Raw genomic sequence first — 22232 nt, 5'->3', positions numbered from 1 at the left:
GCACTAAATAGACCAGGAAAATGACATCTTTTACAGCATGGTATATGAAACAGGAAGGCAGAGCACAGCCTTGTTCAGCGTCAGCTGGGAAAGTGCATGCCAGCTAGTTCAGATTTCATATCACTCAGCATGTCTGCTAATGGCCACAAAGTGCCAAAGGTATTGATTTTGGAATCATACATAAGTTTAAGTTGAGTGGGTGAACTTGTAAATATGGAATCCTCACATAATAAGGATTGACTGTATAAGAACCCCGATTTCTTTCTATTAAGTGAGACACGAAAGCAATTTGCAAAAGTGTAAAACGTTGTTTTTCTCATAATTTTTTCTTTTGGAAAATATAGCTATTTTTCATAGAACATGCTATTTATATTAACATATAATGAGCTTATTTTTAGGTTACGATGAGTAAATAAATATATTTTTTATTTTTAAGATTTTATTTATTTATTCATGAGAGACACACACAGAGAGAGAGAGAGAGGCAGAGACACAGGCAGAGGGAGAAGCAGGCTCCATGCAGGGAGCCCGATGTGGGACTTGAACCTGGGTCTCCAGGATCACATCCTGGGTCAAAGGCAGGCGCTAAACCGCTGAGCCACCCAGGGATCCCGAGTAAGTAAATATTTTAAAAGCTTTCCCAGTCTTAACTTCTAACACAGTAAATAAAGATGGATAAGTATAATCCACAGATGAAAACTTTTCAGTGTCCCATGATCTTTTAAATCAACAGACACAATGTCTTTGAACAGTTTTGGATTTACAGAAAAATTGAAAAGATAGTACAGAGACTTCCCATATCCACTGCCCCCCCCCCTGCCATTAATTTCCCTTGTCTTCCATCGTATGATATGTTTGTTTCAGTTAAGGAGCCAATATTGATACATTATTACTAAAGACCACAGTCTATGGATATGCCCTCAGTTTTTTCCCTAATACCCTTTTTCTGTTCTGGGATCCCCTGTGGGATCTCACATTACATGAGGCTGCTCTTTGCTGTGATAGTTTCTCAGACTTGCCTTGTGTTTGATGGCTTGACAGTTTTGAGGAGTCCGGTATATTGTAGGCTACCTCTCTATTGGAATTTGATTTTTTAAAATAATGATTGGGGTACTTGGGTGGCCCAGTGGTTAAGCATTCAGCTCAGCTCGTGATTGCAGGGTCCTGGGATGGAGTCGTGCATCAGGTTCCCTGTGGGGAGCCTGTTTCTCCCTCTGCCTCTCTCTCTATGTCTCTCATGAATGAATGAATGAATGAATAAATAATAAATAAATAAATAAATAAATAAATAAATAAATTATGATTAGGCTGGGGTTTTGGAGGATCTACTCTAATTGTTAAAAGTGTATAAAGGGGGGGGGGCACCTGAAGACAGTTGGTTAAATGAGCAACTCTTGATTTTGGATCAGGTCATGATCTCAGGGTTGTGAGATGTAGCCCCAAGCTGGGCTCCACACTGAGCATGGAGCCTGCTTAAGACTCTCTCTCCCTCACACACTCTGTCTCTCAAAAAAACAAAACAAAACAAAACAAAAAGTAAAGGGATTCTGAGACCCAATCAGAACTACTTCGATTTACTTATTATTTACTAATTTTGTGTAAAAGAGCAAAGGAGTGCTGTGTCTTCTTTCCTGCTCAATCCCCAGCTTCTAGACAGCCCAGCTCACTGTGAACACACAATAAATATTTGTGGAGTGAATAACTAAGAGCCAGGAGCTCTAGGCTCAGGCTCAGAGACAGGTGCAGAATCTTCACGCACAGGCAGTGACAGAAAAAAGGGAATGGGGACGTTTCAGGGAGGAGTTACAGGTGTGGCCCAGGAGACCTGACATCTAGGACAGGGGCTCAACCTTAGCCACACAATGAAATCACTCAGGGAGCATGAAACTTGATGCTGATACTTGAGCCCCACACCCAGGGACACTGATGTGATTGGTTTAGGATGTCACTGGGCATCAGAACTTTTAAAAGTTCCCCTGGTGGATTGATTCTAAGGTTCAGCTAAGTTTGAGAACCACCTATCTGGGGGTGGGTGCTGTCCAGGAGGAGAGTTCAGGCAGTAGGACAAAGATTTGAACTGAGATGGCTGCTGCCTGCTTGTGTGATGTTGGGCAAGTTATTGAACCTCTCGGAGCGCCTGTTGCCTCATCAAATGGGGGTAGTGGTACCTACTTCAAAGGGGCGTGTAGGGGATCCCTGGGTGGCGCAGCGGTTTGGCGCCTGCCTTTGGCCCAGGGCCCTGGAGACCCCGGATCGAATCCCACGTCGGGCTCCCGGTGCATGGAGCCTGCTTCTCCCTCCGCCTGTGTCTCTGCCTGTCTCTCTCTCTCTCTCTGTGACTATCATAAAAAAAAAAAAAAAAAAAAAAAAAAAAAAAAAAAAAAAAAAAGGAGGCTCAGACCTCACCTCCGACGGGGTCTTACTATTTATATATATATATATATAAAAAGGGGCGTGTAGGGCAGCCCCGATGGCCCAGAGGTTTGGCCCTGCCTTCAGCCGGGGGTATGATCCTCGGACCTCGGATCGAGTCCCACGTAGGGCCTGCATGGAGCCTGCTTCTCCCTCTGCCTGTGTCTCTGCCTCTCTCTCTCTCTCTTTCTCTCTCCGCATCTCTATGAATAAATATATAAATAAAATCTTAAAGAACAAAAACAAAGGAGCATGTAGATGAACTCTTAGAGCAAATGAGCCTGCCTAGCCTAGGAAATTGCCATCAACACTTGTTCCATGACAACAATACTAGTAACAAACAGACACTGATTTTTATGACCTGAGGGAAATGACAGCTTTCAGGGGAGGCGGGGGAGGTTGGAAGCCACCAGATAGATCCGTGCCGTCAGAGAAGCAGCGCAGGATCAACGTAGACAGGTGTACCCTAAAGACAGCAAAGAATAATATTAATTACAACAGTAGGGGAATCATTCGTCTCCCATCTGTACGAGGCTTCACGCGGGGCGCACAGTATTTCCTTTGCAGCTTTAATTTTCCGCGGGGTCGGCGAGTCATCTCCGGTTTAAATAAGGCCGGGCTCAGAGAGGGAGAGGGACCGGCCCAAGGGCACGCGGCGGCCAAGCGGCCGGGGGCACCGGGACCCTGGCGCTCGCCGGGCCCAGAGCTCCGCGGGGATGCGGGCCGGGCCCAGCGGCCCCGGGGCGGGTCCCCGCGCTCTCCCGGGGCTTCGGGCCTGGGGGAGGGGGGGCCGGGAGGCGGGGGCTCGGAGGCGCGGCTCCGGGGCGGGGGCGGGGGCGGGACGCGGAGAGGCCACCCAGCGCGCGCTGCCCAGGATCCCCTCCCTCCCCACCCACCTCGCGCGGGGGAGGCGGGGGGCATCCCGGAGGGGATCCCGCCCCCTCCCCCGGCCGGCCCGCGCCCCCGCGCCCACGTGAGCGCAGGGCCAGCCCGGCTCCCGCCCGCAGCACAGCGCGTCCCGGCTCCGCGCCCGTGCTCCGCCGGCCGGTCCCCGCAGCAGCGCGGCGCCATCCCCGGCGGTCCCGGGCTCCGGCACCTGCATCCGGGCGCAGCGCGCAGGCCGAGGCGCGGGCAGGCCGCCCCCGCCGCTCCGGGCGCGGGTGAGTGGGGACTCGGCGGCCCGCTCGGCCGGGGGCTCTGGGTCGGGGCGCGCGGGGTCAGGCGGGTGGGGGCCCCTGCGTGCGAGTCCCCGGCTCCCGGCGCCTTTGTCTCAACTGCCCCTCAGCATGGTCGCCGCCGCTCATCCGGTCGCCTTGGTGAGTTTCCTCCCGCCTTAGTTGTCACCTGGGTCTCCCTGCCCATCTCCCCTCCTCCCCTTCCCACCCAGGGTCCGTGCCTCACCTCGCGCACAGGTTTCCATCTCTGTGCCTGATGCCTCCTCCATTTCCAGGGCTGGGCTCCCTTCCCTATTTCGGGGGTGGGGTGGGGGGTTATCCCTCCAACTCTGGACGGACCAGTGACGGAGACTTTGGCCACCGCTGCCCGGGGGCTGGGTTGCGGGAAGTTGCGTGTGGGGTGTGGTGGTGTGGCGTGCGCGTTGCAGGCTGAATTTTTGAGTGGGCTTGCCTTCCTGAGAGGTGTGTGTGGGCTGGATGTTTAAATGTGGGAAGGAACTTGAATTGTTGAAGTTTTGTGTCTGGAGTCCCAAGTTGCGCGCACCTGTGTGTGTGTGTGTGTGTGTGTGTGTATGTGTGTTTGTGTGCAGCAGCTCCATAGCTCTCATTGTATGGAGTTTCATTTACGAAGGGGAATTGTGCAGGGTCTTGAAGGTGTGTGTGTGGGGTTGTCTGATGGTGTGCATGAATGTGGCAAGTGTGTGTGTGTGCATAGGGATTGTATAACTGACACTGCAGGAGGGGAGTTGCATTTCTGGAGGTGTGCGTGGGCTTGTGTGTCTGAAGAGTTCTCTGGGTGTGGGACTGGGTGTGTGGTTGTATTTGTGTCCATTGCACCCAAAGGCATGTGAGGCTGTGGGTTTGAAGGTGTGTGTGATTCCTCTCCTCTCTTTCCTTCTCTGCTCCCCCCTCTGGCTAGCAGAGTGTTGAGATAAAATGTATGGGAAGCATACATCTGCTCAAGCTTGCTTTGGTTTTAGGCTGTAGGAGGCCCTTCCTCTCTTTCCTTTGTCTCCAAGGGAGGGGTGCCAAAGGGGAGGGGAGCCAGTGCATCTCATCACATCTGAGAGTCTGGAGGTTGGGGGAACCAGGTGGGAGACCCATCCTGAACTCCTGCAGAGACTGGGGACACTAGAAGGGCCATTTCCCAAGCAGCAAGCCTAAGAAACAGGGTCAAGAGAATACCGAGGACCAGGAGAGACTGGAAAAGAGAATCCAGGGGTCAGAGGTTGTCTCTGTCCTCATTTCTGTGTCTATTGGCTTTCTGCTTTTTATCAACCACAGTTGACAACTATGTTGTGCCCACCAGGCGCTGTTCTAAGTGTCATTGGGCCATCTAAGCCACATAGAAAGTGATGTCTATCTCCACCAGCAAGGTGGAGGGAGATTTGAAATAAAGAACTCAGGTATGCTCTTCTACTAAGCTAGGGGCTGGCAAATTTTGTTAGTAAAGAGCCAGAGAGATTGTGTTGCAGCCCATATAATCTCTGTCCCAACACCCCACCCCAGCTCAGCTGTTGTAATATGAAAGTAGCTGTAGAGGGTGCTTGGGTGGCTCAGTGGTTGAGCATCTGTCTTTGGCTCAGGCCATGGTCCCAGGGGGTCCCAGGATCAAGTCCTGCATTGGGCTCTCCATGGGGAGCCTGCTTCTCCCTCTGTTTCTCTACCTCTCTCTTTCTCTCTGTCTCTCATGAATAAATAAAATCTTAAGAAAAGTAGCCGTAGACAACATGTAGGGAATGAGTAGTGGTTCTGTGCCAATAAAGCTATTTATAAAAAGAAGCAGTGGGCTGGGTTTGGCCCTTGGACTACGGTTTGTCCATCCTTGCTTTATGCAGCGCTGCTTCTTGTAGGGAAGAGAAAGGAAGGAGACAAAAAAAAAAAGCTCTGGCTAGTTCGTGACTAGCTTGTATCTCACTGGAACACTCCCTTGGGACCCACCAGCAATTCTGTGCTACTACTTGGTGACTGGGAACATATATTCTATGAGAGGAGAGAGGGAGGAATTAAGAGTTTCCTGTGTAGTCTGTGATCTCATGTCCGGGATTTTTAACAGCGAGATAAGAAAGAGCATTATGGTTTCAAAACGATGGACCCAATTGGAGCAGGACCCAAACTGGGGTTTGGCATTGAGAAGGAGGGCTTGGATCTGGAGGAAGCAGGGCCTGGAAAGGTGAGGCAGGTGTCCCAACCTTTGGATACAGGGGGGTCAGGGTAGGGCAGTTGACCCCAGAAAAGTAGCTGCACTAGCGACAGAAAAAAAAAAAATCCGGGGATCTGGATCTGGTGGAGCCAAGACTTCTCACAGGCTTCCAGACTCCCAGTCCCGACCTGGATGAAGTTCAGCACAGAACAGTATTGACTGTCTTCCTTTGGCTTGGAGAGTTTTTTCTAAGAGCCAGATAAATCTGGTGTGTTTGTCCGGAAATAGCACACTCGAAAAGCAGAATTGGAAAGGGTATAAGTTAAGGGCTATTTACAAAGATATGAGCAAAGTTAAGGAAAACCAGTAAGGTTGGGGTGGTAGCACTCAGCGACCAGCAAGAGCGGGAGTGGGGGGGAGGAGAGAGGGGAGGGGAGGAAGGCGGGAAGGGAGCAGGACAAGGCCAGAGCCTTGTCTGCAACAAAAAATTGTGTTTCTTTTTTAGTTGAAATATATTTGATATATAACATTGTATAAGTTTAAGGTGTATACCATGTTGTTTTAATACATTTATATATTGTAATATGATCCTCATTGTAGTAATAGCATCTCTATTAGGTCAAGGGAGCCAGGAACACCCAAGGAAGAAAGGATAGTCTCTTCAACAGGTGTTGGGAAAACTGGATAAATACATCCAGAAAAATGAAATCGGACCCCTATCTTACACTACTCAGAAAAATTAAGTTGAAATGCATCCAAGTCTTAAATGTAAGACCTGATACCATAAAACTCCTAGAAGACAATGTAGAGAAAAAGCTCCTTGACGTTGGTCTTGGCAGTGATTTTTTAAGGTATAATTCAAAAGCATAAACAAAAGCAAAAAATAAACATGGGACCACATCACATAAAAAACCTTCTGCACAATAAAATAACAAAATGGAAAGGCAACCTACAGAATGGGAGACATTTTTTGTAAACCAGGTATCAGATAAGAAGTTAGTATCCCTTCTAGCCCTTAGTATCCTAAATATATAAAGAACTTACACAACTCAACAACAACAACAATCTGATTAACACATGGACAGAAGAACTAAATAAACATTTTTTTTCAGAGAAGACATTCAAATGGTCAACAGATATAGAGGATTGTTTGACAGGACTGAGGCAAAGGAATAGGGGCTTGGCGGGGAAGAATTAATGCTCCTCCCACTGGCCAGACCCAAGGGGAGTGAGCAGGTGAGGGATCCCAGGCAAAGCCATCCCTGGTGGTCAGCTGTTTGCACCAGAGTGAATCTAGAGGGTCAACAGAATTCCCTGGATGCCTAGAATATGGGCACTGCCTCTTTTCTTTTCTTTTCTTTTCTTTTCTTTTCTTTTCTTTTCTTTTCTTTTCTTTTCTTTTCTTTTCTTTTCTTTTCTTTTCTTTTCTTTTTTCTTTTTTTTTCTTTCTTTTCTTTTCTTTATTTCTTTTCTTTTTTTTTCTTTTCTTCTTATTCTTCTTTCTTCTTTCTTTCTTTCTTTCTTTCTTTCTTTCTTTCTTTCTTTCTTTCTTTCTTTCTTTCTTTCTTTCTGTGAGATCATTGTAGGCCACTCTGCCTATCATTCAAGAATAGGAGGTCCAGGGCCCAGGCCCATGATACTTTTAGGCATCCACAGAAATGCTTTCATTTTTTAAAACATCTAATTTAATTTAATTTTTTGTTTTCACTTCTTTAAAATCAGAAAAAAGAACTACACTCTTAGATAAAAAAAAAAAAAGGGTAACATTTTCACCTAACATTACATTAGGTGAAGTTCACATAACAAACGCTATCATTTTAAAGTGGCATCAGTGGCATTTAGTACATTCTCAATGCTGTGCAACCATCCCCTCTATCTAGTTCCAAAATACTATATTCATTTTTATATCATTTCAATTGTAAAAAATAATTTTATTTATATATATGTGTGTATATATATATATATATATATATATATACACATATTAATAGAGGAAGGAGTCCACAAAAACAAAAGTTCCTCTGGCTCATGAAAGTCACATTTCCAAGCTGCTCTCTACATGTAAGGTGTTTATTTTTTATTTTTCAAAAATTATTTATTTATTTATTCATGAGAGACAGTGAAGAGGCAGAGACATAGGCAGAAGCAGCCTCCTTGCAGGAAGCCCAATGCGGACTCGATACCAGGACTCTGGGATCACGACCTGAGATGAAGGCAGATGCTCAACCACTGAGCCACCCAGGCATCCCTACATCTGTTTAGTTGGTAAAGGATAGGCAGGTTTTTATTTTTATATGCATTTCATTTAATGTATATTAAAATACAATTTGCATTTCAAGCAATAATCTCAAGTTTCCCTTTAAGATAGATTTGTTTAAATAAATAAGGTTACAGGGATGTGGTCAAGTACAGAGGAGACACAAAAGTCTGAAGTTTGGGAAACACCCAGAGAGATTCTGAACATCACATTTCCCTTCAAAGATGGATCCTGAAGAGCCCCTGGGGTCAAGGATTGTCACCATTTCTTTCCCAAGGGACCACACCTCCAGCCCTTTTGCTCACCTGAGCACTCATACAGGGACTTGCATTTATTGAGGGCTCACTGTTGCCAGGCACCTGCTGATTTTGTCGTTGTGATAAGGCCACTTGTCAACACCACCAGGCCAAACACCAAATCATATTAATTTGAGGGGCTAACCCCAGTTGCCTTGTCTAGGGCTCTGCATGCAGTTGGTGCTCAACAAAGGCTCGCTAGTTTGTGAGCTGGGACAGCCCCCAATTCCTTGTGATGGTATAACGTAAGGAGGGCTCTGGAGTCAGGGAATGGTGAAAGCATCCATTATTTACATTGTGGTCTCCTTCCCTACTATGTCGAGGATGGGATTCTGGAGATCTGGACCCTTTTCTGCCACGATATAACCCTTGAACCCCAGGCAGTGTCCTCAGGTGTCCCAGCAGGGGCACACCCCAACAGGTGGAACCTCCTCTCCCCTGGTGTCTGGATTCTATCTGAGTTCCTTGCCAGCTTCCTCCACGCTTTCCCCTGTCCCCACATCCACCCTCTGTCCTGCCCGTCACCAGAAGGCCCTTCTGTCCCCTGCAGATAGACGATGAGCAGCCACGGGAACAGCCTGTTCCTGCGGGAGAGTGGCCAGCGGCTGGGCCGGGTGGGCTGGCTGCAGCGGCTGCAGGAGAGTCTGCAGCAGAGAGCGCTGCGCACGCGCCTGCGCCTGCAGACCATGACTCGGGAGCACGTGCTGCGCTTCCTGCGCCGGAACGCCTTCATCCTGCTGACCGTCAGTGCTGTGGTCATTGGTGAGCCGGCTGGGAGGGGCAGGGACCTCGGAGAAATTCCTCCACACGCACATCTTTGCTCCTCCCCCTCATTCTCACCTGCACATGGATGTGCCACCACCCCCAGCTTTGCCTCTCACCTAAGGACACATTCACCCATATGGGGCGGAGTGACCCAGCCACTCCACAGAGTCTTCCTTTTGGTCCTAGGGGTCAGTCTGGCCTTTGCCCTGCGACCGTACCAGCTTACCTACCGCCAGATCAAGTACTTCTCTTTTCCTGGAGAACTTCTCATGAGGATGCTGCAGATGCTGGTGTTGCCACTCATTGTCTCCAGCCTGGTCACAGGTGAGAGAACCCAGCCCGTCCTGGCATCCAGAGCCCCAGTTCAAACCTGGAGCCAAAGCTATCCCAAGCATGGGATCACCTCCTTATCTTAGGACCCCAAACATGAAGCCTGCACCTAGCCCTGAGTTCTTGGCCAAACCCCAGATCTTCATCAAACTCAGGTTCCAGACCCCATGTGACCTATGCCACTTATGTCAGTAACTTTACTGTGCTTTTCCATGGAGGTAAAATATCAGCCTTCCAGGGGTTTACCATCATCCACAGTTGAAAGAAAGGCTGTGATAGAGCAGCCAGGTAACAGAATGGCATCACTGGTCAAGGAGTGGGAGGTGGGTGAAGGTGTTTGAGATAGAGGTGACAGGATAGTGGGTAGGGGCCGGGGTAGAAATAGGGATGAGTTATACAGAGGTATGCAAATTCTTCTGTAAAGGGCCAGATAGTGAACGTTTTCAGCATTGGGGGCCATACAATCTGTCATAACTACTCAGTTCTGCAATGGTGGTAGCAGACCCATCTGTAAACAAATGGGTGTGGTTGTGTTCCAATAAAACTTTATTTACAAAAACAGGGGGCTGGATTTGGTTCCTAAGTAGTTGATTGCCAATCTCCAGATTTTGGGATGGGGATGAAGATAAAGTCCTGAAAGAGTGGTGTCTTGGGTTGGCTTTCCCAGAAGCAGAGCCTAAGATGGGGATATTTGCACAAGTGATTTATTGGGGGATAACATTCGAGAGAGACCCATGAGGAAGTGAGAGGAGCGAGATGGAGCAGGGAAAGAATCCAAGCAGAGATGCGGGTTCGGAAGAAGGCTAGCCTCTCAACCTTTTATCCCACGGGTAGCTCTGGAGCAGGAGTGATGCTACAGAATTGTTCTTCCCAACTCTGCCTCCAGCTGAATCAAAGAAGCTGGCCTTTTAAATTCCTGTACCAGGCAGCCTTTGGCTTTAGGTTTTCCATGGGGGTATTTCTGGGCAAATCAGTTTTTGTTCTGCTGAGGGCAGTTCTCCAGAGAAGGGGGCCACACACATTGTTGTTAGCAGCCAACAATGCAGCAGGTGGAGGGCAGGCGTGTCAGCCTGGTAAAGGGCTTTTGGATGGAGCAACAAAAGAAGTCTCTTTCACGATAGCGTACAGTGAGGTGAGTTGGAGGGGGTATAATCTTGGGGTTAATAGCAGGATGAAGAGTGGAATGAAGATGATGTCATGGTATAATGCAGGCATAAGTGGAGGATGGGGTGGGAGTTGAAAAGGTTGGCTTGATGTAGAGGGAAGGTTAGTGAAGTGGGGCTTGGGATAAAGGAACGGGTAGAAGGTGTACATAGGAAATAAAATGGGGCTGAAGAATGACGAGAGGAGATGAAGGATGGTGTGGGTGCTAGGGTGGGGCACAGAAGGAGACGCTTGGTAGATGCTTGTTGAGCTGGTGGTGAGGGAAGTCAAGCCAATGGATGGAAGGGTGGGTGGTGGGGGTGCAGATGGAGTTTCTCAGGGCTGTACCACCCATCCTCTAGGTATGGCATCCCTGGATAACAAGGCAACAGGGCGGATGGGGATGCGGGCAGCTGTGTACTACATGGTGACCACAGTCATTGCTGTCTTCATTGGCATCCTCATGGTCACCATCATCCATCCTGGGAAGGGCTCCAAGGAGGGGCTGCACCGCGAGGGCCGTATTGAGACCATACCCACAGCCGATGCCTTCATGGACCTGGTCAGGTGACGTCCTTTCTAATTTTTATGGGAACTCTGGCCCTAGATACAACAAGCCATACTCAAGGAGAGACAAAGGGGACAGGTGACTCAGCCTGGAAGTGCAACACCCAAGTTGAATCTAGGTTATTGGTACCCATTTTCTGCCCTAGAGCCTTGCACAAACCCTCTGAGAGTAGCTGGCTCCTAGGGTGTGATCTTTGGCCCTTAGGCTCAGGAGGCTTCAGCTGTATTCTGAGATGGGCTCAGAACAGGTGGCGTTTGGAGTTCCCAAGCTTCATTGGAGGATGAATGATTCTCTTAAAGAAGCAAGATTTTGCCAGCTTGTTATAGTTCTTCCCTAGTCACTGACTTGGGGAAAACCCAGATCCGAGGTCCACAAGTTGTTGGTGTTTTCTGAGGCATCACTGGTACATGTGTGTGAATTGAAGTCTGTGAAGTAGCATAGGGTTCTACTGAAGGGCTCAGAGAGGCCTGGATTTGAGGTCCATCTGCACCTCTTATGAGCTGTGTGGCTCTTGGTAACTTCCATAGGTTCTCCGCTCCTTGGTTTCTTTGTACATAAAAAGGGGACCTCAATAGTGCTCACTTCTAGAGTTATTTACCCATGAGCACTTACTTACTCATATGGGTAAAGTGCTTGGCCTAGAGTAAGCATTCACTTGTTGGCCGCCATTATTATGGTTGGTACTATTGCTATTATTATGACTATTATCACCCTGGACTCCTTCCCAAGGTCTAACCACCTCCCTTCCTCTGATGTTTTTCTGCAGAAATATGTTTCCGCCCAACCTGGTGGAGGCCTGCTTCAAACAGGTCAGGGGGAAGTACACAGTGTGGTCAAGGAGGCTTGGAGGGTGGGGGGAGCTTGCTGCCCAGTGAGTTGTCCTGGGATGAGGGATGGGAGGAAGGGCTTGCTGGAGCCATGGGCAGGGGCTTTTGGAAGAATCGGGGAGAAAGAATGTACTTCCCATTGGTGGGGTGATCAAGGGAGGATTACAGAAAAGGATTTAGGCGAAGAGCTGCCTGGGGATGGTACTGGAGTCTCACCATGGATGGTTGAGGAGAGAGGCCCCCAAATCTGTTTGAGCAAGGGGCTTTGAAAAATGCAGAATCTGTACTCATTCTACCATGCGTTCATTCCTTCATTCATGTATTCCTTCACTTGTTCTTCTATCCTTTGGTCAAGTCCTCTGAATAAGACTCTCCAGGGGTCCAGGGGTGGCAACCAGGAATTGGTGTTCTAAATATATTTCTGCAGGAGATTTGGATGAATTGATTTTGGCCCTGATCTCTCCATATTTCAGTTCAAGACGCAGTATAGCACGAGGTTGGTAACCAGGACCATAGTGAGAACAGAGAATGGATCCGAGCCGGGCACTTCCATGCCTCCTCCATCCTCAATGGACAATGGAACCAGCCTCCTGGAAAATGTCACCTGGGCCTTGGGCACCCTGCAGGAGGTGCTGAGCTTCGAGGAGACTGTGCCTGTGCCTGGCTCAGCCAATGGCATCAATGCCCTGGGCCTTGTTGTCTTCTCTGTGGCCTTTGGGCTGGTCATTGGTGGCATGAAACACAAGGGCCGGGTCCTGCGGGATTTCTTTGACAGCCTCAATGAGGCTATTATGAGGATGGTGGGCATCATTATCTGGTGAGTGCTGGGCTGTGATGTGGCGGGGGTAGGGTGGTAGGGGGGCTGGTGATGGCACATGGGAAGGGTGGAGCTGGGCCTGGGAAGTCAGGCTGTGGGGCAGCTGTTCAAGGGACCATTGGGGTCATTTGGCCAAAGTCACTCATGTATATATTGGTTAATTGACTCATTCATACATTTACTCATAAACTCATTCACAGACTCATCCATGCATTAATGAAGTCATTGATTGATTGCCTGACTGATTTACTCACTCTGCTAAGTATTCATTCAAGCTCATTCTTTGGGCCACTCATTCTTTTTTTTTTTTTTAATTAATTTTTATTGGTGTTCAATTTACCAACATACAGAACAACACCCCGTGCTCATCCCATCAAGTGTCCACCTCAGTGCCCGTCACCCATTCCCCTCCAACACCCGCCCTCCTCCCCTTCCACCACCCCTAGTTCGTTTCCCCGAGTTAGGAGTCTTTATGTATTGTCTCCCTTCCTGATATTTCCCAACATTTCTTTTCCCTTCCTTTATATTCCCTTTCACTATTATTCATATTCCCCAAATGAATGAGAACATACACTGTTTGTCCTTCTCCGATTGACTTATTTCACTCAGCATAATACCCTCCAGTTCCATCCACGTTGAAGCAAATGGTGGGTATTTGTCGTTTCTAATTGCTGAGTAATATTCCATTGTATACATAGGCCACATCTTCTTTATCCATTCATCTTTCGATGGACACCGAGGCTCCTTCCACAGTTTGGCTATTGTGGCCATTGCTGATAGAAACATCGGGGTGCAGGTGTCCCGACGTTTCATTGCATCTGAATCTTTGGGGTAAATCCCCAACAGTGCAATTGCTGGGTCGTAGGGCAGGTCTATTTTTAACTCTTTGAGGAACCTCCACACAGTTTTCCAGAGTGGCTGCACCAGTTCACATTCCCACCAACAGTGTAAGAGGGACATTTTCTCCGCATCCTCTCCAACATTTGTGGTTTCCTGCCTTGTTAATTTTCCCCATTCTCACTGGTGTGAGGTGGTATCTCATTGTGGTTTTGATTTGTATTTCCCTGATGGCAAGTGATGCAGAGCATTTTCTCATGTGCTTGTTGGCCATGTCTATGTCTTCCTCTGTGAGATTTCTGTTCATGTCTTTTGCCCATTTCATGATTGGATTGTTTGTTTCTTTGGTGTTGAGTTTAATAAGTTCTTTATAGATTTTGGAAACTAGCCCTTTATCTGATACGTCATTTGCAAATATCTTCTCCCATTCTGTAGGTTGTCTTTTAGTTTTGTTGACTGTATCCTTTGCTGTGCAAAAGCTTCTTATCTTGATGAAGTCCCAATAGTTCATTTTTGCTTTTGTTTCTTTTGCCTTCGTGGATGTATCTTGCAAGAAGTTACTGTGGCCAAGTTCAAAAAGGGTGTTGCCTGTGTTCTCCTCTAGGATTTTGATGGAATCTTGTCTCACATTTAGATCTCTCATCCATTTTGAGTTTATCTTTGTGTATGGTGAAAGAGAGTGGTCCAGTTTCATTCTTCTGCATGTGGATGTCCAATTTTCCCAGCACCATTTATTGAAGAGACTGTCTTTCTTCCAATGGATAGTCTTTCCTCCTTTATCAAATATTAGATGACCGTACATTTCAGGGTCCACTTCTGGGTTCTCTATTCTGTTCCATTGATCTATGTGTCTGTTTTTGTGCCAGTACCACACTGTCTTGATGACCACAGCTTTGTAGTACAACCTGAAATCTGGCATTATGATGCCCCCAGCTATGGTTTTCTTTTTTAAAATTCCCCTGGCTATTCGGGGTCTTTTCTGATTCCACACAAATCTTAAAATAATTTGTTCTAATTCTCTGAAGAAAGTCCATGGTATTTTGATAGGGATTGCATTAAACGTATAAATTGCCCTGGGTAACATTGACATTTTTACAATATTAATTCTGCCAATCCATGAGCATGGAATATTTTTCCATCTCTTTGTGTCTTCCTCAATTTCTTTCAGAAGTGTTCTATAGTTTTTAGGATATAGATCTTTTACCTCTTTGGTTAGGTTTATTCCTAGGTATCTTATGCTTTTGGGTGCAATTGTAAATGGGATTGACTCCTTAATTTCTCTTTCTTCAGTCTCATTGTTAGTGTATAGAAATGCCATTGATTTCTGGGCATTGATTTTGTATCCTGCCACGCTACCAAATTGCTGTATGAGTTCTAGCAATCTTGGGGTGGAGGCTTTTGGGTTTTCTATGTAGAGTATCATGTCATTGGCGAAGAGGGAGAGTTTGACTTCTTCTTTGCCAATTTGAATGCCTTTAATGTCTTTTTGTTGTCTGATTGCTGAGGCGAGGACTTCCAGAACTATGTTGAACAGCAGTGGTGAGAGTGGACATCCCTGTTTTGTTCCTGATCTTAGGGGAAAGGCTCCCAGTGCTTCCCCATTGAGAATGATATTTGCTGTGGGCTTTTCGTAGATGGCTTTTAAGATGTCGAGGAAAGTTCCCTCTATCCCAACACTCTGAAGGGTTTTGATCAGGAATGGATGCTGTATTTTGTCAAATGCTTTCTCTGCATCTAATGAGAGTATCATATGGTTCTTGGTTTTTCTCTTGCTGATATGATGAATCACATTGATGGTTTTACGAGTGTTGAACCAGCCTTGTGTCCCGGGGATAAATCCTACTTGGTCATGGTGAATAATTTTCTTAATGTGTTGTTGGATCCTATTGGCTAGTATCTTGTTGAGAATTTTTGCATCCATGTTCATCAGGGATATTGGTCTGTAATTCTTTTTGGTGGGGTCTTTGTCTGGTTTCGGAATTAAGGTGATGCTGACCTCATAGAACGAATTTGGAAGTACTCCATCTCTTTCTATCTTTCCAAACAGCTTTAGTAGAATAGGTATGATTTCTTCTTTAAACGTTTGATAGAATTCCCCTGGGAAGCCATCTGGCCCTGGACTCTTGTGTCTTGGGAGGTTTTTGATGACTGCTTCAATTTCCTCCCTGGTTATTGGCCTGTTCAGGTTTTCTATTTCTTCCTGCTCCAGTTTTTGGGCCACTCATTCTTCTCTGCATTTGTTATTCTCCCATTTTCTCACCACAAATTCTCTGCATTCCTTCACTTAACATGCTCATTCATTCTCTTGCCCGTTCATTTGTGCCTCATTTGCTCAATTTCTTTTTTTTTTTCATTTGCTCATTTTCTTGTTTATCCACTCACTAGTTATTCCTTAGTTGATACACGCATGCATCCATTCTTTACATTTTTCCATTCCTTCACTGATTTCTTCACTCATTCAGCAGACATTTCCTGGGCTAACTTTGTCTGGAACACAGAGATACATTGAATTCAGTCCCTGTTCCCAAGAAGCTCAGAGGAGTCTGAAGTCTTGGAGGAGACAGACACACACTAGATAAATGTAATGCAAGGTGGAATGTTCTAGAGCAAAGGGACATTCAAAAAGTGTTGGGAATGGGGAGAAGTGAGCAGCCAGGGGAGGAATCATGCAGTGAACTCTGCCTGGGAATGTGAAGAGGGAGTCATGGAAAAGGTCGCCTTGTGGTTGGGTCTTGAAAGGCAAGCAGAAACCCAAAAGGACAGGAAGAGGAGAGAGGCCCTCCTAGCAGAGGGAAGAGAACATGCAAAGCCTGCAAGAGCCTGAGTTGGTTGGAGAATGGCGGGGAGTTCAGGGAGGTGGGAGCACAGGGTAAGTTGGGAGTGGTGGTGCAAGATGTTAATAAGACTGCTTAGTGCCAAACTGGCACTAATTAGAAAGTTGTGTATGGGGCTTAGGGTCAAGTGTAAAGCTTGGAAAAGCAGCTGAGGGGAATGTGAGGGGGGAGCTTATCAAGGATAGCCAAGAAGAGTGAAAAGATTGAAACTCAACTGGATTGGGAACCATTAATTTATAGTGGTGTCATTGGCAGGGCTGGACAAAATGTCCAGATGTGCCATCTGGGTGAGTGTAGAAGGAAGGAAGGCCATGCAATTGACTTGGGTTGAGGAATTTTGTGGGGGATGAGGAGGAAGGATGAAGATGAGGGAGCTGGGGAGGGGGTTCACAGAGCAGTCATAGAGGTAGGTCTAGACTGGGAGATAGCTCAGCAACCTCCCATGGGGTCTCACCCTGTGCCCGGCTTAGCCCAGGGGAATACAGATGTGGCCCAAGAAGTGCCCACATCCTTCCCACCACCTCAGGGTGGGTCTCATCATTTCTGACCCAAGCTATTGTACCAATTTCCCAAGAGGTCCTTACCTCCTCCAATGCCTCTACCATGAGAACAACCAAGCGTATACTTCAGTTTCTAAAGAGAGAGGAGTAAGAGCTGAAGCCTGGTGACGGGGGAATGAAGGCACCACTGGCAGGAACTTGCAAGACTAAGATGTGCTGGTTTGTGGGGAGCACAGGTGAGCCCCTGATGTACTCACTTCTGTCTCCTCTCACTCGCCCCTCTAGCCACACTGGTCTGCTCTCTGCCCCTTCAGCACCTCAAGCTCATGCTCATCTCAGGGTCTTTGCATAGTGTCTGCAATGCGTCCCTCTCAGATAGATGTGTCCCTTCTCATTGTTCAGGCCTCTGAGTGAATGTCACATCTCCAGAGAAGCCCTCCCTGACCACCCATGCTGATGCAGCCCCACTCAGGGGCGCTGTTTTGCAGCTCTCACTGCCCGAAGTTTTTAATTAGGCATTTCTGTGTGTACTGCCTCTTATCCCCGTTGAAATGTAGGCACCACAGGGGCAGGGACCATGTGACTGGAGCAGAGTAGACACTCAAGAGAGTGGTTGAATAAATAGATGATTTGATAAGATGCCTGGTTTGGGATGTCTGTGGGGGAAATTCAGGTGACATGGCTCCGGTCTGGTGAGTGAGTGAGGAGATGTGCTTAGGGGGGCATTGAGGTTACACATTTAGAGCAAACAGAGTTGGAGGCAGTGAAAAGGCCAGTGATAGGGAATGTCTGGGCCACATCTAGGGAGAGAGTTCCAAAGTCAGTTGGCTATTTGGGGAGAGACTTGAATGGCAGAGTAGAGGAAAGAGAGACCTTATAAAATTGTATGCCCTGGACTTGTAGGAGCTTTTCCCTGCTGTTCTGGGCATGAGCTGTGGGTAAGCAGGAGGAAGAAATGGGATGTGTTTGTGGGGGTCCATCCCTGTTTGTCAGTGTGTGGGGAAGGTTGGGGTGGAGTAGGGTGCTGTGTGGTGGGCACTGTCTGGCTCCAGGGACTTGTATGGGCAAAGCCTTGGGGATGCCAGCTCTGAGCATTGGGGGAAGTCTCGAGGGAGCTTTGACAGGCGTCTGGCTTGGCCTAGGTATGCACCTGTGGGCATCCTGTTCCTGATCGCTGGGAAGATCCTAGAGATGGAGGATATGGCTGTCCTGGGGGGTCAGCTGGGCATGTACACCCTGACTGTCATTGTGGGCTTGTTCCTCCATGCCGGTGGTGTCCTGCCCCTCATCTACTTCCTCATCACACACCGGAACCCTTTCCCCTTCATCGGGGGTGTACTGCAGGCCCTCATCACTGCCATGGGCACGTCTTCCAGGTATGGCCCCATCCCCCACCCCTGGTCCTTTTCTGAAGTTTGCTGCTCATGGTTCACAGGCTCTCCTAGGAGTCCTGTCCCCCTGTCCCTGTACTGAACCTCGTCTGAGCTGCTCTATTATGTCAGTGGCTCTTGTAGGTCTCCAGATTGATGGATACCAGGGTGGGGAACTCCATCTCGGACTGGCTCTCCTGTTTTCCATATTTTCTATTTTTCTAATTTATATGGAGAAGGACCAGCTGCCATTTTTGAGATTAGGACCAAGGTTCCAACATGCCCCATATTCTCTGTCATTTTTTAGCTCAGAGTCTCATTTCCCCTCAAGATGGTCTCTAGGAGTTCTCTTGGCTTCCTTCTTCTTTTCTTGTGGTTTTATGGGGTTAATAGAGCTTCCCTTTTCCCCATCATTCAAATTCAAAACAGTTTGAGAAGTATCACAAGAGCCAACTGGGTGGAAGAATAATATCATTGCCATTGTTCATAATGCTCCCTGGAGAATGTGCCTTTTGGTCTGTGGCCAATAGGATTGGTGCCATTGTAGCCCAGAGTGAAACTTACCTGATCAACAGAGGGCTGGATCCCCAGAGGCCTTCTCTGTGGGTCCAGGCTTCTCACTGCGTGACATCAGGCTAACCAGACAGAGCACATGCTTTGTGGACAGGTGGACTCCAAGAGAGATGCCCACTCCTTCAACTAAACTCATCAATCAGTTAGGTCACTCATCCCCCTCCCCGCCCCAGGGAGTGGTGGGAGAGAGACCAGGAGGGTTGGTGTAGCTGAGGTTGCTCCCTGAGCTATAGGAGTGGGTACTAGGGGTCCCTGTAATATTTCTCTCCTACTCTGAGGGCTTGTGAGGTCAGCAGACCCACAGTCTTTTCCTTTCTGGGAGTGGACAGTTCACTAGTGACATAGACAAGTGTCTAGTAATTAGCCTTAACCTATTGGCTTTAAGTGGTTCAAGAGACCTTCACCTTTTGAGACCACCATTGCCGTGTGCTTCCTGCATTGTGAGGAGCACCTCTTCCCTGTGCCGTTATCAACCCCTGAAATATTACACACCTACCATCCTCCCCTTGCCCTGGCTTCCCACCTGGTCTTCCAGTGTTCTCAGCAGAATCTCTCCTTTGGCCCATTGCTGCTCCAGCCCCACCTGTCCACCCCCTGTTCTCAGCTGCCAGGACTCTCTTCCCTAGCTCTGCAACACTGCCCATCACCTTCCGCTGCCTGGAGGAGGGCCTGGGTGTGGACCGACGCATCACCAGGTTCGTGCTGCCCGTGGGGGCCACTGTCAATATGGACGGGACTGCCTTGTATGAGGCCCTGGCCGCCATCTTCATTGCCCAAGTCAACAACTATGAACTCAACCTGGGCCAGATCACGACCATCAGGTGAGGCAGTCTTGGGTGGGATCTGCCAGCAGGTGAGACCTAAGAAGCCATTAGCTTGGCTAGGGCTGGAGGGAACCTTAGCTTTAGGTCAAGGGAGGCTTTGAATGTTGGGTGGGGGGATGTGGGAAGAGCCTAGCCACCCCTGCCAAATGAGGCTAAAGGTGAGACTTTGCAACCTGAGCCTGTCAGGAGCTGGCCAGATGTTTCAGTCTCATCTTCTCTCACGTGCTATCATGGGAGGTCCTTCTGCCCAGTATTTTCCAAAGTATGGCTGGTAGAACCTAATAACCAGAGGCTCTTATAATAAGGATGGATCCCTGGGCCTCATCACCCAAAGGTTCCAATGTGGTCATTATCAATATAACAGCACACATTATCACCTCCTTTAGGACTTTGCTGTGTTGTCCCTGCTCAGGGAAGTGGTCCCTGAACATTCTACTTAAAATTGCATGGTCTGGATTTTCATAGGCTGAACCATTTCTCTGTAGCACCATCTGCCTTAGTATATATTTTAACCACTCATCTTGCTTATTGCAAGATAAGTGATAAGTGATAAGTGATAATGAGTGTCTCCCCCACTAGAATGTAAGCTCTCTTTGGGCAGGGATTTTCATCTGTGGGAATTTCTAGTAGGTGTATAGTGTGTAGGAGATGCTCAATAAATATGAGTTGAAAGAATACATTTATTGAAGGCTGCTTTTTTTTAAAAAAAATATTTTATCTATTTACTTGAGAGAGAGCACACAGAGGGAGAGGGAGACAGAGGCTCCCCACCAAGCAGGGGCCCAATGTGGGGCTTGATCCTAGGACCCCAGGATCATGACCTGAGCCAAAGGCAGATACTTAACTGACTGAGTCACCCAGGTGCCCCTGATGGCTACTTTTTATTTTCAGGCACTTACTTTAAGATGTCCCAGGGAACTGCCTTTCCTTCTGTTGTCCCCTTTCTCACTCTCTTCCTTGTCTTCCCCTTCCCACTTCTTGCCCCTCTGTGTTCTCTCTCCGTGTACAGTATCACAGCGACAGCAGCCAGCGTTGGGGCTGCTGGCATCCCCCAGGCAGGTCTGGTCACCATGGTCATTGTGCTCACATCGGTCGGCCTGCCCACTGAAGACATCACACTGATCATAGCTGTGGACTGGTTCCTGTGAGTGTTCTTCAGATCCTTGCACTATGTCACAACTCTCCCTGCTTTCCTTGCGAGACGCCCAACCCGTGGGCCCTCATTCCATCAAAGACACAGAGTTCTAGAATTTTAGAGTAGAGGGGAAGCCTTGAAGAATACTCCTAGCCATAGCCTGTGATCTGAAATTCCATAGAGTGAACCTTGGGAAATAGGATGGAGAGGAGATGAGTATTGGGGGCTTTATCTATCAGCCTGGAAAGTCCCCCTTGTACTTGCTTTATGGAGAAGTCACAAAAAGGTGATCCATAGGATAGAGCTGGCTTGCAAATTTTTGTTGTTATTGGTTTGTTTTTGTTTTTAATTCTCAACTTTGAAAAACAGGAGGTTTACATTAAAAAACAGTCTGGACTTTCCTCACCATGTGGGAGTTGTCAGGTAGACCCGAATCCCATTAAGATTAGTTTCTATTCTGACCTCATTAACTCATGGTGGTTACCTTCTGCATGCTGTTTAGCTCACAACCCCTCATTTTCTCTATCAGATGTTTATATCCTTAAAAAGAAAGAATTGCATAGCTAAGAGCAAATGTGTGCCTATCAGAGTTGATCCAACCTGCATTTGCTAGGAGGGGAAACTAAGGACATCGAAGGGGAGGGACCTGCTTGAGGTTATGTGGTCATGGATGGGACATAAACCTCAACTCCCAGGCACAAGGAACCTCCTACCCTGATGTACCCTCTCCTCCATGAACTCTTCAGACCTTGGCTAACAGTGGCTTCTCTCTCCCTTTCCCTCCCCAGTGACCGACTTCGTACAATGACCAATGTCCTGGGGGACTCTATTGGAGCAGCCGTCATTGAGCATTTGTCTCAGCGAGAGCTGGAGCTGCAGGAGGCCGAGCTCACCCTCCCCAGCCTGGGGAAACCCTACAAGTCACTCATGGCACAAGAGAAGGGGGCGTCCAGGGGACGGGGAGGCAATGAGAGTGCCATGTGAGGGGCCCCCAGCTCTGCTGCCCAGAGAGGAGGGAACGGGGCTGGGGGGAGGGGGAGGTCCTAGGGAAGACTCACTGCCTGAATGACTGTGCACTGAACACACATATTCTGTCTGGCTTTTTTGGTGGAAACTGAGATAAAGGAGCAGGAATGAAAGGATGTCCAAAGCCTCCGTTTCTCTGTGAATGCATGGGGAGAACTTGTGGAGGGCAGTGAGTCAGGTGGGATGGGAAGGAAATGCTTCCCCTGAGACTGGGGGTATGGGCAGCTTTGAGTCCAGCAAGCTGAGCAGTCGGTTCATGTTCTTTATTTTCTCAGAGTGGTGGAATTGAAGGAGGTAAAGGAAAACCATCATTTATTATAATAAAACAATGTTCTGTGTCAGATTTCCCCAAGACCTTCAATGATTTCCTAGAAGGACTCATGGAACTCAGAAAACTGTG

At 47.8% G+C, this 22232-nt stretch overlaps 1 protein-coding gene across 2 annotated transcripts in view; it reads left to right on the top strand.

Annotated features, from left to right (window-relative positions):
• The window catches only part of SLC1A6 (solute carrier family 1 member 6), a 47727-nt gene extending 25779 nt beyond the window's left edge, over window positions 1-21948 (top strand). The window contains exons 1-10 of one of the 2 annotated variants that reach the window (XM_041762933.1): window positions 3504-3572; window positions 8834-9045; window positions 9235-9372; window positions 10884-11088; window positions 11856-11898; window positions 12390-12733; window positions 18047-18280; window positions 19474-19668; window positions 20681-20815; window positions 21595-21948. In XM_041762933.1, the coding sequence (XP_041618867.1) occupies window positions 8841-9045; window positions 9235-9372; window positions 10884-11088; window positions 11856-11898; window positions 12390-12733; window positions 18047-18280; window positions 19474-19668; window positions 20681-20815; window positions 21595-21790 (1695 nt within the window). In that variant the 5' untranslated portion in view covers window positions 3504-3572; window positions 8834-8840 and the 3' untranslated portion in view covers window positions 21791-21948. Of the gene's footprint in view, window positions 1-3503; window positions 3573-8833; window positions 9046-9234; window positions 9373-10883; window positions 11089-11855; window positions 11899-12389; window positions 12734-18046; window positions 18281-19473; window positions 19669-20680; window positions 20816-21594 lie in introns of those variants that run through there. The other variant, XM_041762934.1, reaches the window with a different exon arrangement.
• Window positions 21949-22232: the final 284 nt, after the last annotated feature.

Source organism: Vulpes lagopus, chromosome 7, assembly GCF_018345385.1.
Source record: "Vulpes lagopus strain Blue_001 chromosome 7, ASM1834538v1, whole genome shotgun sequence".
In the NCBI taxonomy this organism is placed as follows: domain Eukaryota; kingdom Metazoa; phylum Chordata; class Mammalia; order Carnivora; family Canidae; genus Vulpes; species Vulpes lagopus.
The sequence above is the reverse complement of the archived record's forward strand: the minus strand, read 5'-3'. Positions and strand labels throughout refer to the sequence as shown.